General features: G+C 42.3%; 3 protein-coding genes across 9 annotated transcripts in view; 2 read left to right on the top strand and 1 right to left on the bottom strand.

Annotated features, from left to right (window-relative positions):
* The first annotated feature begins 85 nt into the window (after nt 1-85).
* Kermit (PDZ domain-containing protein GIPC-like protein kermit) lies at nt 86-9,827 on the top strand. 3 transcript variants are annotated; one of them, XM_077406321.1, is made up of 6 exons: nt 86-349; nt 5,302-5,647; nt 7,044-7,140; nt 7,228-7,610; nt 7,910-7,991; nt 8,184-9,827. In XM_077406321.1, exons 2-6 carry the CDS (start codon nt 5,309-5,311, stop codon nt 8,339-8,341), a joined length of 1,059 nt encoding a protein of 352 aa, XP_077262447.1. In that variant the 5' UTR covers nt 86-349; nt 5,302-5,308; the 3' UTR covers nt 8,342-9,827. The 3 variants fall into 3 exon arrangements, with proteins under 3 accessions (XP_077262447.1, XP_077262448.1, XP_077262446.1); XM_077406322.1 differs by lacking the exon at nt 86-349 and adding an exon at nt 941-1,664; XM_077406320.1 differs by lacking the exon at nt 86-349 and adding an exon at nt 1,684-4,351.
* Nucleotides 9,828-10,901: 1,074 nt separating this feature from the next.
* Nucleotides 10,902-14,942, top strand: Scot (Succinyl-CoA:3-ketoacid CoA transferase). 2 transcript variants are annotated; one of them, XM_077406291.1, is made up of 7 exons: nt 10,902-11,475; nt 12,307-12,687; nt 12,764-13,189; nt 13,284-13,392; nt 13,516-13,732; nt 13,879-14,090; nt 14,273-14,942. In XM_077406291.1, the coding sequence occupies exons 1-7, from the start codon at nt 11,395-11,397 to the stop codon at nt 14,458-14,460; spliced, it is 1,614 nt and encodes a 537-aa protein (XP_077262417.1). In that variant the 5' UTR covers nt 10,902-11,394; the 3' UTR covers nt 14,461-14,942. The 2 variants fall into 2 exon arrangements, with proteins under 2 accessions (XP_077262417.1, XP_077262418.1); XM_077406292.1 differs by lacking the exon at nt 10,902-11,475 and adding an exon at nt 11,933-12,066.
* LOC143897528 (ATP-binding cassette sub-family G member 5) overlaps nt 14,909-18,862 on the bottom strand; it is a 40,379-nt gene continuing 36,425 nt past the window's right edge. The window contains exons 1-6 of one of the 4 annotated variants that reach the window (XM_077406282.1): nt 18,333-18,799; nt 17,858-18,116; nt 17,004-17,579; nt 16,580-16,802; nt 16,047-16,261; nt 14,909-15,853 (exon numbers count right to left, since the gene is read on the bottom strand). In XM_077406282.1, coding sequence (XP_077262408.1) covers nt 15,186-15,853; nt 16,047-16,261; nt 16,580-16,802; nt 17,004-17,579; nt 17,858-18,053 — 1,878 coding nt within the window. In that variant the 5' untranslated portion in view covers nt 18,054-18,116; nt 18,333-18,799 and the 3' untranslated portion in view covers nt 14,909-15,185. Of the gene's footprint in view, nt 15,854-16,046; nt 16,262-16,579; nt 16,803-17,003; nt 17,580-17,857; nt 18,117-18,332; nt 18,800-18,862 lie in introns of those variants that run through there. The other 3 variants (XM_077406283.1, XM_077406285.1, XM_077406284.1) reach the window with 3 other exon arrangements.

Below are 18,862 nucleotides of genomic sequence, written 5' to 3'. Positions count from 1 at the left end.
GCACCTCATTGTTAGCATTGTGACGCAGCGACGAGCACCAAGCAGGCACGCTCGAGGGGGGCCGGCCGATGTGAGAAGGGGCCCTGTGCGATCAGTCCTCTCGCCGCTGCTTTCCGGTTACGGTGGCACACGAGCTCGTGAAATCGGCCTCGCGCGATTTTCACCCGTCACACGTAATGTTCTCCCGTGTCCGAAGGAAGTGCCGCCGGTGTTAAAACGAATTGGAGGAAACAGGTGGAACCCGTTAGAATTGTCTACCTTAGGGAGGAGATTCCCGGTGATATTAATTTTTTTTCGGATATATACCGCAGAGGTGGCTCTACAAATATGTGAAAAGGAGAACTTTAAGGTATACATACAGAATCGTCGCACACACGAGAGACGCAATCGTTTATTCTAGAAAGGACTTTGTTCGAAGATAAAATCAAAGCGCAAACATCCTCGAACGGCAGATAAGTCGTTGAGGAGTAACGTGCGATAGCAATGAGAACTTTTCTTTGAGAGACATGGTAATATAGAATGCCTTTATTTTAAATATATTATATATAAATGATTGTTTCCTTTTCCGATTCTCTTGAAAGTTATGGATTTTGGAATAGAGTCCTTTCCAAAATGAATCGATTCGATTAAAAGCGACTTGGTGAACGAATGAGCCGTTTATAACTGAGTTAACTGTCAGGCTGTGATCAAGTATTGTTTTTTTTTAATTGCGCAGTTCAACATTCAGAACACGACGTAAAAACGCGTTTGATGGATTTAGCGCTATAAAAACGCGCGACGGGAATCTCGCAGAAAGGAGGCGAATCGCCGGTTACTTATTGCGTTTTCACGGGTAATATACTGGTACCCATTTAGCAACGTAGCCGAATGGCGAATGAAGAAAGGAATTCGCTTTTAAGTGCGCTATTATAAACATGTTTAAGGTCCAAAGCGTCTGCGAAATTATATGCCCGATATGTCTTTATTTTTTTAAATTATCTGTTTGACTTCTGGATTCTCATCGTCAGTTATGCACAATTAGAGCCCAAATTTTTTCCTCCAAATTCTCGCCGCAAAGGTCGATGTAACAGGGAAGAAATTAAACGACCCATCTAATTTCACCATCTGCAAAACGATAAAGATCCATGAAGCGATACGCTCAACGTGTCTTAACATCATCTTTTCAAATCATCTGTCTTATTTCTGAATTCTCAATTCTAAACAGGAGTCCAAGTTCTTTCTGCAAATTCTTATCGTGAAAATTAACGTGATGAGGGAGAAGCTGAACCAAGATCCAATTTCGGTCTTTAATTTCCTGAGATAAATTCCCATCAGCTTCTGTTCCTCACTATTCGCGGGACGACCGAGATCGATCTCCGATTGATGATTTGATCCCGAATTCGCGACTCGACGCGAGTCTCGCCTGTAACGCGATAAGGATCGAACAGACGAGTGAAGCGATAACGGGTAAACGATAACGGGGCGGACGAGCGAAAAGAAAGGGGTATTTAGGTCCCGGTGGCTGCCAGTTGCGGCGACGAGCGCGTTGCGGCCGATTGCTGCTCCATCGCCGCTCGTCTACGTGGATAAGAGTGCCCGACGCGTCTCTCTTTCTCTTTCTCTCGTTGCGTTCTCTCACACGGACGCGGATACGGATACGGACAGGTGCGCGTGGCGAGGAAGAGGTGAGAGGCCGGTCTTCTCGGTTTGCGCGTTCCGGACGGGCGTTGCGTGTTATTTGTACTCGCCGGCGTGTACTCGCTCGTAACGTTACGGTATTGACGCGTACACCGTTGTACAGGGTGTCCCGAAAACTGCCGACAGGCGACAGGCCGACAAGCTTGTCTGGAGCAGAGAGTTGTTGGAGAAATAAATGAATAAAAGGAGCAGGAGACGCCGGTACTTTCGCCGCGTTGCGTCCCGATACTCGTGCGAAACCTGTTGTTACATTACCTATCTCGTTTGTCTCGCGCGACGATCAGGAATTACACGTTGCGTAATTACGTGTACGTGTCGCTCGATTCGCGACGTCAGTCTTCGAGGAAATTTATCATCGCGCTGTATTGCCGCTAATTGCGAGACGCGATAAGCGGCGTTTGTTGAGTAAGCCTCGACCGGACGGTTGAACAATCAGGCTCTCGGGAGAGAGTTGTTCCCCCGGTGCTAACGCACCGTGGAATAAATGTCAAACGTTAGGGACTCGGCAAAATACTAGATCCAGCACCTACGTCTAAATATAAATCGGCGTATGTTGTTATAATTAGTCGGCAGAACGAGGCAAAATTTAATGAAGAAAAAGAGGAGTAACGTGCGATCGTATAACGATAATTTTTCTTCGAGAGAAATGACAATAGAATGCCTTTATTTTAAATACATTAACGTTCTCGATCGTTTCTTTCCGTGTCTTCTGAAAATTATGGATCTTGCAGAGTAGGAGTCCCCTCCGAAATGTAATAAGTTAATAGAAATATCTTACACACTGATGTGTTTATTCCAGTTTTTATTTCTTACTGGAATTATTCCTGGACCACGTCGTGAATATTTTAATTGTTCATCGTGTGTTACTGGCGCATGCAATTAATGATGAACGAGCTTGATGAGGAGTCCAATTACGATATGCGCGGCACGATCTCCTTCTGGACTCGATCGGGACGATTGACCGGTAATCGGAGACAATTAGAATGGCGATATTGCGCGTCGTTTGCAATTTGCATTGTCGTAAAAGAATAGCCGTTTACGAAATCCGCGATAGCTTATAGTTAGTCAGAGATTGGCGATGACGACGCCAACGATCTGTAAACCGAGTCCGCCTGTGCCGTTTATTCGGAGTACATCGCATGCAAGTATATATCGCTATCGCAGATTTTAACGCCGTTCCGTTGGCTTGCGAAATAAAATTATTTACAACATACGAGATACGTCTGCTAATTAAAATATTAGCTGGGAAAAAATTTAAATATCTCTTTTGGAAGAAAAGGAACTGAGACACTCTATCAAGGGCGAAACTTCAATTAATTTTTAACGCCGATGATAAAAGATAAGCTTTATAATTATCGTGTCGTCAAAAATATACAGCGCAGCGAATTTATTTTTGCGCATGCTGCATTTATCAGACTGATCAAAATCCGGACCGGTTCTCGACTTACCTGGCCTATTGCGCTATTTACAGCCGAGAAGAAGTGTGTTCTGGTGAGATAATATATGGATAACGATTGCGTCATGTTAGCTTAAAATTTGAGACGAATAACGAAAGGCAGTTTGCGAATAATGCAAGGTAGTTTTGCCGTATTTTCCTACCGTGCTTCTCTATCCTCATTGCATAACGTGGATGGATCGACAAGAACAACGTTTTTCCAACGCACTCGCGTGACGCCGGGACACCGTCGCGCAGCTTTTGCTGATGGTTCGGACGAGCGCGCGCGCGATGAAATATTACGGACTGATGAAAACGACACAAGTAGAATATTAGAAGGGGAATTGTAAATACGAGCCGTTTCAGTTTGATGCGACAAACGTCGGACTTGATTGTATTATTGTCCGGAACCTCGGAGAGAATCTCCTGATTTAGATCTCAAATTCCCAGGTAGTAAGTTATTGACGTTATTTGGGAATTTGAGATTTAAATCGCGGAATTCCGAGGTGGTGTTCTGGACAATAATACAATCAAATCCAACGTTTGTCGCTTGCTATTATAGAGGATTCGACTCGCGATCGTGAAGTTGTTATCGCGCGCGATTAAATAAGGCTTAACTGTCGCACGCATATATCCGATTCTCAGACATTTCGACAGGGATTCCGTCAGACATATTTATATCGACTTCGTGTACTCTTAACATCGAACACTGATTACACAAAAGAAATAATGTAATCTGTCACTGATATCGAATCAAGTTAATTAAGAAAATTAGATAAATTTGCGAGAAGAACTTGTAAAATCTCCGGTATGGGTGTGTTCGAAGCCACGAAAAGGCGGAGGGAAACGTACGTAAAACATTACTTCTCGTCGAAAGAAGATGATTTCAGGCGAATAATGAATACCGTGTGAAAAGAGACCGCTATACAATTTACCGTCTTGGTGGCGCGAATCGCAAACGAGGCGTCCGACAAGGAAGACTCGGTTTTGCTTAAAAAGACGTTTCGAGGTTTCTCTGAGAGAGAGAGAGAGAGAGAGAGAGAGAGAGAGAGAAGGAGAGAGAGAGCAAGACGTCGGTTTCCCGAGGAAGATAACGAGACGTCGCGCCCGAGAGGCGCGTGCTTAATTAATACGCGCGCTGTTCGGTGCGTGACCGCCGCGCTCGTCAGAATGATTTCGCACAAAAGTGATTTGGAGATAAGCATATATAAAACAGAGAAAAAATCGATCAATGCGCGAGTACGTAATAGATACTCTCGACGACGTAACATGTGGCCGATACCTGCTTTATCTTCCTATACGCGTGGATTGCAATTACCGTATGCCTCCCGCTCATCCCGTGTGGTTCTCATTTCTCTTATATATATCTAATGTCAGTACCATTGCACCGGAGAATCGAACGCACATTGGCACTTGGCACATTTGCAGGATATTAATTCGATCGCACGATACAGCGGTAATTTAACTTCTTATCCGCGGACTTCATTTTCTTCCGCTGCGCTCCTCATTAGGCTGATATGTGCGGTCGCAACGGAAAAAATAAAAAATGATCTGAAACGCATTTCGAGCTTCGAAATTTAATGATATCTTATTTGCGTTGGTTAAATATACTCCGGTCTTCGGAATGTAGAGAAAAGATTGCTGGACTTCTGTTTAGACTGTTTAGAGTTTGCGGTGCCGATCGAGATAATAATTATATATGGATCGCATATTGGAGAAATCTTTAATTTATATTGTGGGTTAAAATAATTTAGTCTTACTCGACTCAAATAATTCCTGCTGTCTGAGTATTCCATAAAATTAATAATTATATGGATCGTGTATTAGAGAAATCTTTAATCTTTTACAATTTATATTGTAGATTAAAATAATTTGGAGTCTCTGTGTGTGTGTGGCTCGACTAAAATAATTCCTATTGTCTGCAGCGTTCCATATAAAAAATTTTACAGACTATATTATATAAATCCTTCAAAAAAATACGCTTATAATATCATACATCACTGTCGGGCTCATGTCGATTCCGCCACGAGATAAAAGCGCGAGAGGATCGGAGAGTGGATTATAATCGCGGCGTCTCTCCGTTATCAACCTGCCGGTCGCGATAACTTAATTTCGCAATGAGAATCCAGGAGTATCGTCACGCCGGATTGTGTATAACGGGGTCTTCCTTTTGTAATTTATTCGCGCAGAACGAGGATGCCGCTGTTCAAGGCGCGGGCCACGCCGAGATCGCCGGTAACGGAGAAAGCTGCGAACGGCGTGCAGTATCACCAGCATCATCATCAACATCAGGCCGGCAGTGACAACGGTCATGACAGCGGCGCGAGCGATAACGGTGGTCGGACGGGTAACGGCGCTCCGCCTCCTCTTCTTCATCAGCGCGAGCAAACGAGATCGCCGCCCCCGAGGCCGTCGACGCTGGTCTTCCACTGTCAACTGGCTCACGGCAGTCCCACGGGGCTGATATCGGACTTCAGCAACGTTCGGGAGCTGTACCAGAAGATCGCCGAGCGCTACGACATGCCCGCGGAGGAGGTGAGGCTGCGAAGGCCGCGATAAACGTCGCGAAATGGCTCGCGCGTTAGGACTTGCTTCTCGAGGAAAGAAAGGATTCGATGGCGCTGATCGAAGGACTCGACCTTGTCGTTAATTCGTTAAACTGCTTCTTTGTAGCAGCGATAGAGTTGATTCTTATAAGCGTTGTAACTTATGCCGACTAGTATAGTTTTGTGTTCCTAGATTTTATATTATTTTAATTTTACGGCATATCTCTCTGTGTGTGTGTGTGTGTGTGTTCTCTCGTTTAATACCAGTTATCAGAATATTTTTCAATTTTCACGAGTCCGCTTTTTCGCAAATTTTATTTTCGCTGGAGTAAAGCTATCTTGAGCTGTCTAGTTTCGCTTCTTTCGGATATCTCGAGATGTCCAGCCGACGCGGGCGCGAAGATATTACATAGTAAGAATATTTCCGTTACTTTCGGAAATCTACGCGAGTCCTCTTTTGTATTTGGAGAAATCGGTAACGCGGGACGAAGTCGTCGGAGTTGATGCAGTAATGGAGCGCGATGCGCTGCCGTTCGGTGTTTTCAGCGCGAGGCGACCCACGTAGGGAGAAACGACACCGGACGCAGGAAACGCCGGTCACGGACCGTCTCTCGTCGACCTGGCGGATATGTCTCGGCTAGGCGAGAGAGAAAGAGGAGAGAGAGAGAGAGAGAGAGAGAGAGAGAGAGAGAGAGAGAGAGAGAGAGAGCGCCACGTGTAATTCGTCATGTAAACGCGGTCGCCGCGATGTAACCAGGTCGCTTGTCGTTATGGGTCGCTTGAACGCGGGAGGTCTAGCTTCTCTCGCAATCTCTCTCGGTTAAACAAGCCATCGCAGTATCGCGCTTTATCGCGACAACGGATGAAGATAGTTAGAAAAACAAGTTTGGATGTACACTGTTAAATATGAAATTTAAACCAATACCTCGAGTTAAATAACATTTTGTTATTTTTATATGTGTTGAAATTTATCATTTTAACATAAAATAGCATTATTTTACTTTACTGATTTATTGTTAGTTAAATTAATGATATATTGAGTAGGAGCAGCGGCGACCTATACGAATAATTAAAAATGATTGAAATTGAGTATTGAGTACAAATTGATGCTACGAATTTAACAGTGTAATTTAAACAGAACGTTTGCAGTAAAATTTCAATTAGATATTGATCAGATTCAAGTTGATTAAATAAAGGAGTTATATATCAAATCTAGAGAGAAACGTTTTAGATGGCACTGCGACAAAAGTATATTTAATATATTGTATATAAAGAATTGAAATATTAAAGAGGGAAATAGTAAAATTGTAATGAGTAAAGATGACGAAGATTTTTCCATCAAGGGTGAGTTAAGTGACCAATTAAGCGAGAGTATGATGTTCCAGATTCTCTTTTGCACGCTTAATACGCACAAAGTGGACATGACGGAGCTGTTAGGCGGACAAATCGGCGTGGGCGACTTCATATTCGCACATAGAAAAGGTATAAGCATTATACGTTCGTGCAATTAGAAAATGCAAGTCGTATATAGCAAAAAAAAATTAAAAAATTAAAAAAATTTTGGCGCAGGTCGACCGAAAGAAATCGAGTTGGTGAAAACGGACGACGCGTTGGGCCTGACGATCACCGACAACGGCGCCGGTTACGCCTTCATAAAGCGCATAAAGGAGGGTTCCGTGATCGACAGGATAAAGGTGATCGAGGTGGGCGATCACATCGAGAGGATCGACTCGACCAGCCTCGTGGGCAGACGGCACTTCGAGGTGGCGAGGATGCTGAAGGACATACCGAAGGGCTCGACGTTCACGCTGAGGCTAGTGGAGCCGCAGAAGAACGGTTTCGGTAGCATCGGGCCGCGCGGTGACCTCAAGAAGGGAAAAAAGGCCGGCTACGGATCCGGCAAGGAGACCCTGAGATTCAGGGCCGACGGTAGCGCGCAAATCGTCGAGCAGGTGTGTAAAACAAGAAAAACAAGAACGGTGAGATCGCGGTCAAGTGGCAGACTCGCGAGGCAAACAAATAGTAGATATTATCAAGAGTGACGTTTCTTTGATAATATTGGTCTTCAAAAACACGAGTGTGTTAGCTGGTAAAACAAGTATCAGCTTCCTCTACGAGTTACGATTTGAATTATTTTAGATAACGCTTCGGTATCATTTAATTTAATGCGTCGATATATCTTTATTATCATGAATGAATAACAGCGAACTCCGAGCGATAATTGAAAATAATAAAGTAAACATTTGCGCAGATTGATGATGCTGCTACGATAGGCGTGGAGAAGATTAACGCTATCTTGGAGAGTTTCATGGGCATCTCCGATACGGAGTTAGGTAAGTTTAACTTGGATGTGATACAAGACTTATATCCTAAGCGAGTGTAACAAAACAAGTGTAGTTTTTCCGAGTAAATTACTTTTTTTTTTTTAGATTTGTGCTTCCTCTTTCTTTTTGCTCTGTCCCCTTTTTTTTATTTTACCAAAGACTCGCGAAAACTAATATTCGGTTGTTACATCTGATTTGCAGCCACGCAAATCTGGGAACTTGCCGAGGGTAAATGCAATAGTATAGACTTCGCCGAGGCGATAGACAATTCCGACTTGGAGGACTTCGGTTTTACCGACGAGTTTGTGATCGAATTATGGGGCGCCGTGACGGATGCCAGAGCGGGCCGGCATCGATGACGCGAGGATCGACGACGAAATTATACTCGTATTTTTGTGAACGTATACAACGGAGTGCTTTTCTAATTGAGAGAAACGACGTTCGTTCATTCTCGTGTTATCGTGATCCAGAGGCCTACTCATGGGCGCGCGTTTAGCGCCAGTCGTGATTTCTTTCTCAAAATCTGTTTATTTTTTAAAAGAAAAAAAAAATGATTTGGTTGCGAATGTTCCTTAAACTCTCATGCGGAAGAATTGAACACTCGGCGTATTCGGTCTTAAATGCGCGGCGAAGATGTAGGTTGAAATCTGCAATATTCCGCGTATTATATTGTACATTGTGTCATATGGCAAGAGCGTTTTCTCAAATTGAAGAAAAAGAAGACAATGGAAGGCATCTTTTACAGATTGCCCTGAAAATTTATAATGGAGGATCTTTTTGCCTCGACGGCAAAAAGAAAACTTTCAATATTATTTGTAAAGTATTATCCTAAAGTATATTAAAAATCTTAAATTGTATTAAAAAAGTATTATTAAGTTGTGTGCCGTAAAATTCTTCCTCTCTTATGTATTGAAGCACCGATCTCGATTTCCTTGTGATCGCGAAACGATTCTGCTTATTCAAAGCGATATCGACCTGCGAAAAACATGCAGAAAACAATATTTAATATTAGCGACGATTGGTATTAATTATTCCAACGACAGAATAAACATGTTGACTGGCATTATCAGACGGCGTCATCGCGTTGGTATCGACGTCGACGATATTATTCTAACACGAGCCGTATTAGTATATTCATCGACCCAAACAACAGGCGTGTCTAAAAGACATCTCGAAAACGTCTTTTTAAAGACAGTTTAAAGAGTTATAATTTAGCTATAATTCTGATATTTTTCATTATTTGGTGTCACAACAATTTGGGCACACGCAATTAAGATAAAATTCTGTGAAAATACATTAACAAAAACAGGACTAAAGTTGGAATTATACTTGATAAATCAGTACGTCAGTGATTTTATACTTACATATGTATTATATGTCTATTATTATATGTATAATAAGAGACAGATTATAATTATTAATAAAATTCTGTAAATATAAAAATTATTGATACACCGATTTATTAAGCAATTATATAGGCTTCTTAGGCTTTAAGGCTTTTCATATTTTTCTTCCTGTTAAAGCATGTCCGCGTAATTAATTTTTACTTCATCAGAAAATGTTGTTTAAAAGATGCCACACAAGAGACTTCGTAAACATATTTTAAAACCACACCTTAAAGTCGTCTTTATGGTAATTTCGAAGTCTTAAGAACTTTACGACGTTTTCTAGATGTCCTTACGTCTTTAGACAGACGTTCTGCGGGGAACACTCGGAAAATGTTATACTATAGTGATAAGAATAGATTAATATATTTTAATACATATGTAAGTTTACACGATGTAAACGTAAAAGTGTGCGAGAAGCTATATATTTAGTCCCGAGAAATAAAGTCTTTGTAACAAACGCATGATTTTTACTTAATAACAGCCAAATGAGAATTTAAATCGCCAGTGAATAATGAAAAAATTCAGCGTAGGTATCGTTTACTAGACCCAACTGGCCAAATTTATTTAAAAAAACGATACGTTTCGACCGTAGATTTCGGTCCTTTTCAAAGCGTATGGAATGGATACAAATTATTGATTAGTTAAGCATAATGCCCAAACTACGCCAACATCTAAAAAATAATTTGCGCGTTGAGATCCAAAGAATTAAAATATAAGAATAATGTACGTTGGAACGACACATTCATTACTTCATTAGTCGTTCGATCGTCGAAGGACTCGTCAGAGCCGTGTCACTATTCGACTGATACATTATATACATTATCAGTCGAATAGTGACACGCCTCTGACAAGTCCTTCGACAATCGAACGACTAATGAATAAGTATATGTCGTTCCAACACGTACGTTCTTATATTTTAATTCTTTGGATTTCAACGCGCAAATTATTTTTTAGATGTTGGCGTAGTTTGGGCATTATGCTTAACTAATCAATAATTTATATATCCATACGCTTGAAAAGGGCCGAAATCTACGGTCGAAATGTAGCGTTTTTTAAATAAATTTGGCCAGTTGGGTCGAGTAAACGATATATATACCTACGCTGATTTTTACTTAATCATTCTACACATGGATAAATACATCGGAGTGCAACCAAGTGTTCTGATATATCGCTATTTATGGAATATAATACTAGCGTTCTCTAGAAAAGTTAGCATTCGCTATCTGACGGAGAGATAACGATGAGGTATATCAGTCTTTCGTTGAAACATTATCTGCGAACATATAACGTAATAGACTATTGTAATTTTAGCGAATTGGCATTATTAAAATTGTTTGAAGTCTTTATATTAAATAAAATAAAAAATAATTTCATATATTCCCCAATCCAACGACGGAGGAAAGAACAATTCATATCCCAATTCATGCGCATTTGGCCACGTGCGGGTCGTGCGGGTCTTCCCGGTCTTCCGGTCTGTAGGTAGATGACGGTCGCCGCGCGGGATCGACGCCAGCGGAGCAACGAGCAACTCGGCTTACTCGGCACGGCACGCACTTGTGTGTATCAGTTGTGTACGTGTAGTACGGCCAGTTACGAGAGTTATCCCCTCCACATGTTATCGTATGCTATCGTATCAAGATCAAGACTCGAGACTCAAGACTGCGTTTCTAGCATCGCTGCATATTCGCTACCGAATGCTGGTCGCTGGTCACCGGATCACCGCCGTCCATGCCTTCGTGAACACTGGTGAAGGCCTGACGCGAGGTTAAATTTCGCAACGCGAAGTTCCTGGGAAATCGCTGTGAGATTTCAGGCATTTCGGTATACGCCGAGACCCGAGACCTGTTCACAGCAAGGTCCAAAGCCAGAAGTACACAGGCGAAACGAACAAGTTATTCCGGAAAGGATTAATATCGCCAGTCGCCAGTGTCCCGCGTCTCGCGCCTTAACCTCCGATGCTGACCGAGCCGCATACGTGTTGCGATTGTTGCGAATAACAATTGTGCGTTTGAGATACGGTGATCATGGCATTCGCGTTGAGAGGGGTCAGCGGTATATTTCTACGTTGGAGCAAGGGTCCCCGGAGTCCCGTAAGGATATTACGGGTACGTGAACAATGCGTGACTCGTGACTCTCGTTATCCAAGCACCGGTTATCAGACATACGATGTATAACCTACGCCGGAAAAAAGTTGCCTTAATTCTCTATTATTAGTTTGATGATTGCAACTATCCGCATCGTGCGTTTCATGCAAAATTATATTGTGTAATTATATCTTTTGACGTTTAGTTATTTGTTTCGGGAAACAGATATTTGTTCGATGATATGTTACTTTGATATATTTCATATAAATCTTGGATTTTTTTTTTTAAGTATAAATCAAAAGGCTCACACAAGATTAAAAATCAGTCGAAGAGAAAGGAGCATGTATTGTGATAAATTGACAAACGTTTCGACCCCTTATGGGACCATCTTCAGTGTCGAAAACAGTTATCAAAAATTTTGGAATTACATACTCTTGCTTCCCCTTCCTTTCCGCCTTTCCCCTCCCGTTTTTCCCCCCCCCTCCACCCTCCTTTTTGTATATAATAGGTCCGTTCTTTCGTCGCCGAGCATTTTGTTAGTTTTTAACTTTACGCATCAGCACCGAAATGTCGATCCTGCAAAATTCACGACAGAAAGAAACAAGCCTTGATGTACGTATCTTATATTTGATACAGAATTTTATAACACTTCTATTTTGTCACGGCTCGATGCTCCTTTCTCTTTGACTGATTTTTTTAAGTAATTATGTTTTTAATTGTGCCATGTATAGTTTCAAATCTCTGAATATTTATGTCTCATCTCGCCACAGATGTTAGTGTAATGCATTTTTTATGAAGATTTGTGCATTAAAATATTTCTAAAACTGATCTAACTTACATCTTGTTTAACAGGTACGCACCGATAATTTCTCTATCAAAGCAAGTATCCCAGAAGCGGAGCAAGAGACAGAGAAGTTGAAGACACCGGTAGGGGACGGTAAAGTGTTCGAAAGCATAGAGGAAGCCGTATCCGATGTACGTGATGGAGCAAAACTTTTGGTCGGTGGATTCGGCCTCTGCGGCATCCCAGAGAATTTAATAGCAGCCGTACTTAAAAGGGGCTCCAAAGATTTAACGGTAGTTTCGAATAACGCTGGGGTCGAAGACTTTGGGCTGGGTATATTGCTGAAGGAGCACAGGATCAAAAGGATGATCGCGTCGTACGTGGGTGAAAACCCTGAATTCGAGAGTCAGTATCTCAGCGGCCAATTGGAGGCTGAGCTGACGCCGCAGGTAATGCTTTGAAGATGAGAAAGGGTGCACCCATAAATCTTGCAAATTTTTACAAGTCGCATAACGGCTCACTTAGGGTACTTTGGCGGAACGTGTGAGAGCGGGTGGCGCCGGCATTCCGGCTTTCTACACTCCCACGGCTTTCGGTACAATCGTACAGGAGGGTAATGTCGTCATAAAGTACGACATGAACGGCAACGCCGAGATATCGGGAGAGGCGAGGAACGTAAACCAGTTCGACGGGCGAAACTATGTGCTGGAGACCGCCATCACTGGCGACTTCGCGCTCGTGAAGGCGTGGAAGGCCGACACCGCCGGTAATCTAGTCTTCCGGAAGTCGGCGAGGAACTTCAACCCCGTGATGTGCAAGGCGGCCAAAGTGGCGATCGTCGAAGTGGAGGAGATCGTCGGACTTGGACAATTAGATCCCGATCAGATTCATCTGCCTGGCATTTTCGTGGACAGAATTGTGAAGGGGCTATCTTATGAAAAACGGATTGAGGTTGGCGCTTATTTATCTCGCTCGCTCGTCATGCTTATTTATAGTTACGTAAATATGCATGTCTCATAAATCTAATTATTTTTTTATTTTGCAGAAACGCTCGACGAAGCAAACCATGAAGCCTAAGAAAGTGACACCGGCTAGTAAAGCGAGGGATATGATTATTAGGCGCGCTGCTCTCGAATTTAAGGATGGAATGTATGGTAGGTGTAAAATATAAACTTTTTAAATATTTGGATTAAAAATAAATACACTGATTTTGATCAAATTATCAAATTCAAATCTTTTTATCAGTGCTGCTCTTGATGAATCGAAAATTTTTGCAGCAAACTTGGGAATCGGTATACCTATGCTTGCTAGTAATTACATCCCGAAGGGTGTGAAAGTGACGTTGCAATCAGAGAACGGTATTCTTGGGTTGGGTCCTGTTCCGGACGAAGATGACGTCGACGCGGATCTTATCAATGCTGGAAAGGAAACTGTAACGATTTTGCCCGGCGCATCTTTCTTTAGTAGCGACGAGAGTTTCGGCATGATTAGAGGGTATATGATAATATATAGATTATTTCAAGCTTAGCATGTTTCATGATAAATATGAATATGTATCAATATGAATATGTATCAATATATGTTTAGAATATGTATCAAAGAAAATGTGCTTATTAGCATTAGCTGTACTTTTCACACAGAGGTCACATTGATCTGACTATTCTTGGAGGCATGCAAGTGTCGGAAAACGGGGATTTGGCTAACTGGATGATACCAGGTACAATGGTAAAAGGCATGGGTGGTGCCATGGATCTTGTTTCCGCGGCGACTACAAAGGTAGTGGTAACTATGGAACATACGGCCAGAGACGGAAGTCCGAAGATTTTGAAGAATTGCACATTGCCCGTCACAGGTAAGGACCCGTAATATTTCAATTCCAACAATTTCAAAATTTTTCTTAATTTTATTTACACGTTATTTGAGTATTTAATGTTGGTCGGTACTTTAAAGTACCGACTAATTATTTTGCAATATTTTTGTATTATTTCTAGTCACATTATATAATATTTTCTTTTTTATAACATTTTTTTATAGGTCAGCAATGCGTAGATTTAATTATAACAGATCTCGGGGTATTTGAAGTGGTGAAAGGAGAAGGATTAAAGCTTATTGAGATCGCACATAATATCGACATTAGCGAGATTATCAGTGCGACAGGCTGTGAATTCAGTGTTGCCGACGATCTTAAGGAGATGGGGCAAGTTACAGATGGAGACTTATAAATTGTAATATATTTCACAAATTGTAAATGTGATATGTGATATAATTCAATACCATGATGGTTGCCTGAAAGTAAATTTTTAATATATTTTACAAGGTATAAATGTGCAATTTAAAAAATAAATAGAGCTGTTAATTATATTGTATAGTAACGTTTCGGTGACACGTTTGTTTTCCATAGATATATATACTTTTCCTGTAAAATATCCTAATGTTTAAATTATCAGGGGTAAATGTTATGATTTTATATATATATAGATATATATAATGCTTGATTGAGTACCTATTATATTAACTGCAACTCTTATATCGTACACAATAGTTAATTCGTTTTTTAAATGTACATATATTTCCATTTGTTGTGAATTATTAAAATGATTTACGATGTGTCACGCAAGCAAGGGAAATTACCTTATATATACTAATTAGCATTATGATAAAATGATTTTGTAATATACGAAATAAAAATTTGTAATATTTTTGATATGCATTCTTTTTTTCTTTGATCGATACGCCTAATTCTATGTTATTTACAATTTTATATACACTAAGGCCCGTATTCTGAACGTGCATTTATCGGTAAAAGTGCGTTCAGAATACGGGCCTAGAGTTTAAATTAAATAAGTGTGATACGTACACCATCCAATCGGCATCAAATTCGAATATTTGAATTTCGTTAAATGTGACGATCACATTAAATGTGGATTTAATAATATTTAACAATTCATTATTCTCTGAATTTTGCCTTCACTTTAGCGGGTAGTGGCAACAGATATAAGACGCTGTTCAATATAATAAGACCGACGGCGAACGCTAGAGAGATTAGCAGATTCAAGTCCACGTTTAACACCTCGGAAATGTTCTCGCCCTCTCTGGTAAGGCGTTCTATCAGGTAAGTCTTGCCATCAGGGTACCTACAAAGCTCGGGTATGCCAGGACAAGTAAAGCTCTCGTTGTAGGGCAGATTGGACAGGAGGGGGGTGTCGATGACCAGCTGATTCAGCGCCAGAGATGCGTATCTGGTCGGTAACGCGGTCGTCGTCATCGCTAACCAATAGGGCAAGTTTTTCAGGCTACGAATCGCGCCCGACGCGACCACAAGGGACAACAGGGTCATGTACAGTACCGTGATGGCACCGATTACGGGCCTACCGACCACCATCAGCACGGCTACCGTCACTTGCTCGGCCGCCACGTAACTGGACCACAGAATACCGGAAGCGTACGCCCACGAGGTGAGATCTAGCTCCAGAATGGGAATCAGGATTGTAATCGTTATCAGCGTCGATATGAAACTCAACGGAAGACTCAGCATGGTGTACGCGGTCAAAAACATCGCGCCACCGTAAAGACCCTCTCGCTTTTCTTGGTAATACCTTGCGCGGAAACCTGGAACTGTGTCAACTCTTATGTAATTAAATGCTGTAGATCGGAAGAAAATGCACTTCAACATATCTTGAACAGCAATACGAATAGAAAAGAGTTCAAAAAAACCTTAAATATTCTTTGAATATCTTTAAGTTCGAGATTTGTGACACTAAAACCATCTATTGTCTGTTCTACTTGATTAATTTGCTTTTCGACTTACACAAAAGCGACGTCGCAGCTATCCCGGCAACGTAAAACAACGTCAAGACGTTGAAGATCAAGCCACCGGTTTGCAAGAAGATTCTTGATTGTACGGGACTTGAATGCGAATACAGTATGCTCATTAGAGCAACGACGAATGGCAGTAACAGCAGGCGAGCGGCAAAGTGTCCCAGGCCGATCTTATTGAATGAGAATGTAGTCGCCATACTTCGTCTAAATGTAACAATATGATTGCGAATGATTAATAAGATATCTATCCTAAAACTGTCGACCTTAATTTTATCGATAGATCATACGGTTATACGATTATACTAGGAAATCATTTTATTTCAATTACACACGTGATGCCAAGATAATATCGAATGTTAAAAGATTTATAATTATAATTTTTATAGTTATAATTGTCGACGAAATTTTTTCCAAGAACAAATTGACTTCGAAGAATTTATCACTCTAGTTAAGCCTCAATTTTGTTCAAATAACGTGAGACTACACTTTCGTAAATGATTATAATTCGGGATTATAACTCACAAATATAGTGCCAGAAGAGTCGAGAAGCATCCGGGCTTGATTCCGCGTCCCAAACCCTTATGCATGATACCGAGAGCAGTATCTTTCATGCTGTGCGGCACTTGCGGCCCTTCTTTCATGTAAAGCACTCCATCCACCTTGAACTTCTCGACCAAGACCGATATCTGTTGATTGGACTCCAAAAAGCGATCTCGGGAACGGCGATCGACGGTCGACAAGCATACTGGAAAAGCGACGAGTTCTAAAATATATCGAGTTGCTTCTTTTATTTTAAAAAGTATTTTTGTCGTTATTTAAATCAGTCAGCTTTTTAAAACACTTTAAGGACTTGCCTGGGAAATAATAATAATTACTAGAACAACAAATATTAATTTCTAACTGGAGCTCTATTCCGATAAGTAACATCGTTTTGTGCGATACTTACGGTAGTACATCAAGGGGTTCTCCAGTTCCGGACACGGGAAGCCGATGTAGGTGAAATAATCCAGCATGCTCCTGGTGGGTCCCGAGTAGACCACCGCACCTAGACACAGCAACGTCACGCGACTGACGAACGGCAGCACGTCGGACCTGGGGGTCTCCATGGTAAGGACGACGATGGAGCCGCGTCTGGTGGCGTAGGACCACAGCATCGAGACGATGAGATACGTGTTGAGAGGATCTGTGTCCCAGGTCGGCTCGTCCAGCAGCAGCAGGGTCGGATCCTTGGCGAGCTGCACGCCCAGCATCAGCCGCCGATACTCCGGCCTGGTGAGGTCGTTCACCGACCGATTGGCGACCTGCGAGAGCGCCAGGTCGGCGAGGGTCTGCCGCACCCGGGCCTCGCGATTGTTTAGATTGCCGAGCCACGTGGCGTACATCAGGGTCTGACGGACCGTCAGACTCGGCAGCAGGTGACACCTGTGAGCCACGTAGCCGCCGTGACGCCGGAACAGCTCCGGCGTCAGCAGGTTGCCGTTCAGGGTGACCCGACCCCTCGTCTCGCCCTCCGCCCTCCCAGCTAGTAAAAATTTCAAGTCCAGGTTATTTTAAATTAACTTTTGATTCTGAGACATTATCGTCTTCTTCTTCTATATTTTTTTTTATTTATCTTCGATGAAATTTAACCAGAGATATTTTTATGAGAATTTTCTCATCATAGCGCGGCGCAAAAATATGATAATAGAAACTAGTCGTGGGTAAAGTTTAATAAAATTGTAAAGGGCTGATTATCTAATCTATACTTTTTGCAATTTCGCAGAACGCTACGATATAAGAAGAATGGTTGGAATTATTCACCGATAACATCGAGGAGCGCTCGTTTGCCGGAGCCCTTCGACCCTAGAATAGCCAAGACCTCTCCGCCGTGAACGCGGGCTGATACATCTCTAAGCACCGCCGTAGGTTCGGATTTGTTGAGGCAGGTACCTTCGATCACCACCGAAGTGGAATGAAACACGTTGGATATGTCCAGAACGCAATCGGATGGGATCATCTTGGGAATCGCTGTTACGTTCGGTACCCACGATTACATTCCTCAAGTAACATCTACGGAGCTCTACGAAGGTAAAAGGTTCTAAAATTATTTCTCCCAAAATATAATACATATTTTTAATTGCAATTTATTCTATTATTTACGTAATTTCGTGCTCATTATCTCAAAATCTTATCCTTAATAATAGCTGTCTATTCTTAATTAATAGTTGCTTATTCCAAATTAATTATGATAATCAAGTATTACGATATTAGTAAGGAAATTATTAAGGAAACGTACGAACTCTCTCACAGAATATTAGAAATAATAAGTAACATCCGAAAGAACATGCGGAAGACACCAAGGCGCAGGACTGTCGCCGGATTCATCCATCCGTCGCGCACTTGACCGTGTCCGGAACTCGAGGACACCGTGCGTCAGAGCCGTCAGAGGCGCGCGTACACTTTAACAAAGAGACCATCAGAGACCCTCCCGCACTCGCGTCGATTTTCCACGATGATCTTCCGCACCTCCCGCAAAATGGCAGTCCAGACGGTAGCCGATAATGCACCAACGCGAAAGCGCGTGCTACCGCGGCGCGGATTGCAGCGCGCACTGACCAGCGCGTAAAAGAGTGACTATACTGGACTACTCGCTCGAGCGAGGCTGGGGACGCGAGAAACGCGAAGCCAGCAGGTAACGATACCAGGCTGGCTGCCCGGCTGGGAGTTGGCTCTCCTCGAGTCCTCGAGGTGAATGTCTTCTCCGACGCGGGCCCGGCGAACGGGAGGGGGACCGACCCCGAGCGAGACCATCGGCGTAAGCAGCGC

Source organism: Temnothorax americanus, unplaced genomic scaffold (genome assembly GCF_048541705.1).
Source record: "Temnothorax americanus isolate GAGA-0224 unplaced genomic scaffold, ASM4854170v1 Scaffold20, whole genome shotgun sequence".
NCBI lineage: Eukaryota > Metazoa > Arthropoda > Insecta > Hymenoptera > Formicidae > Temnothorax > Temnothorax americanus.
The sequence above is the reverse complement of the archived record's forward strand: the minus strand, read 5'-3'. Positions and strand labels throughout refer to the sequence as shown.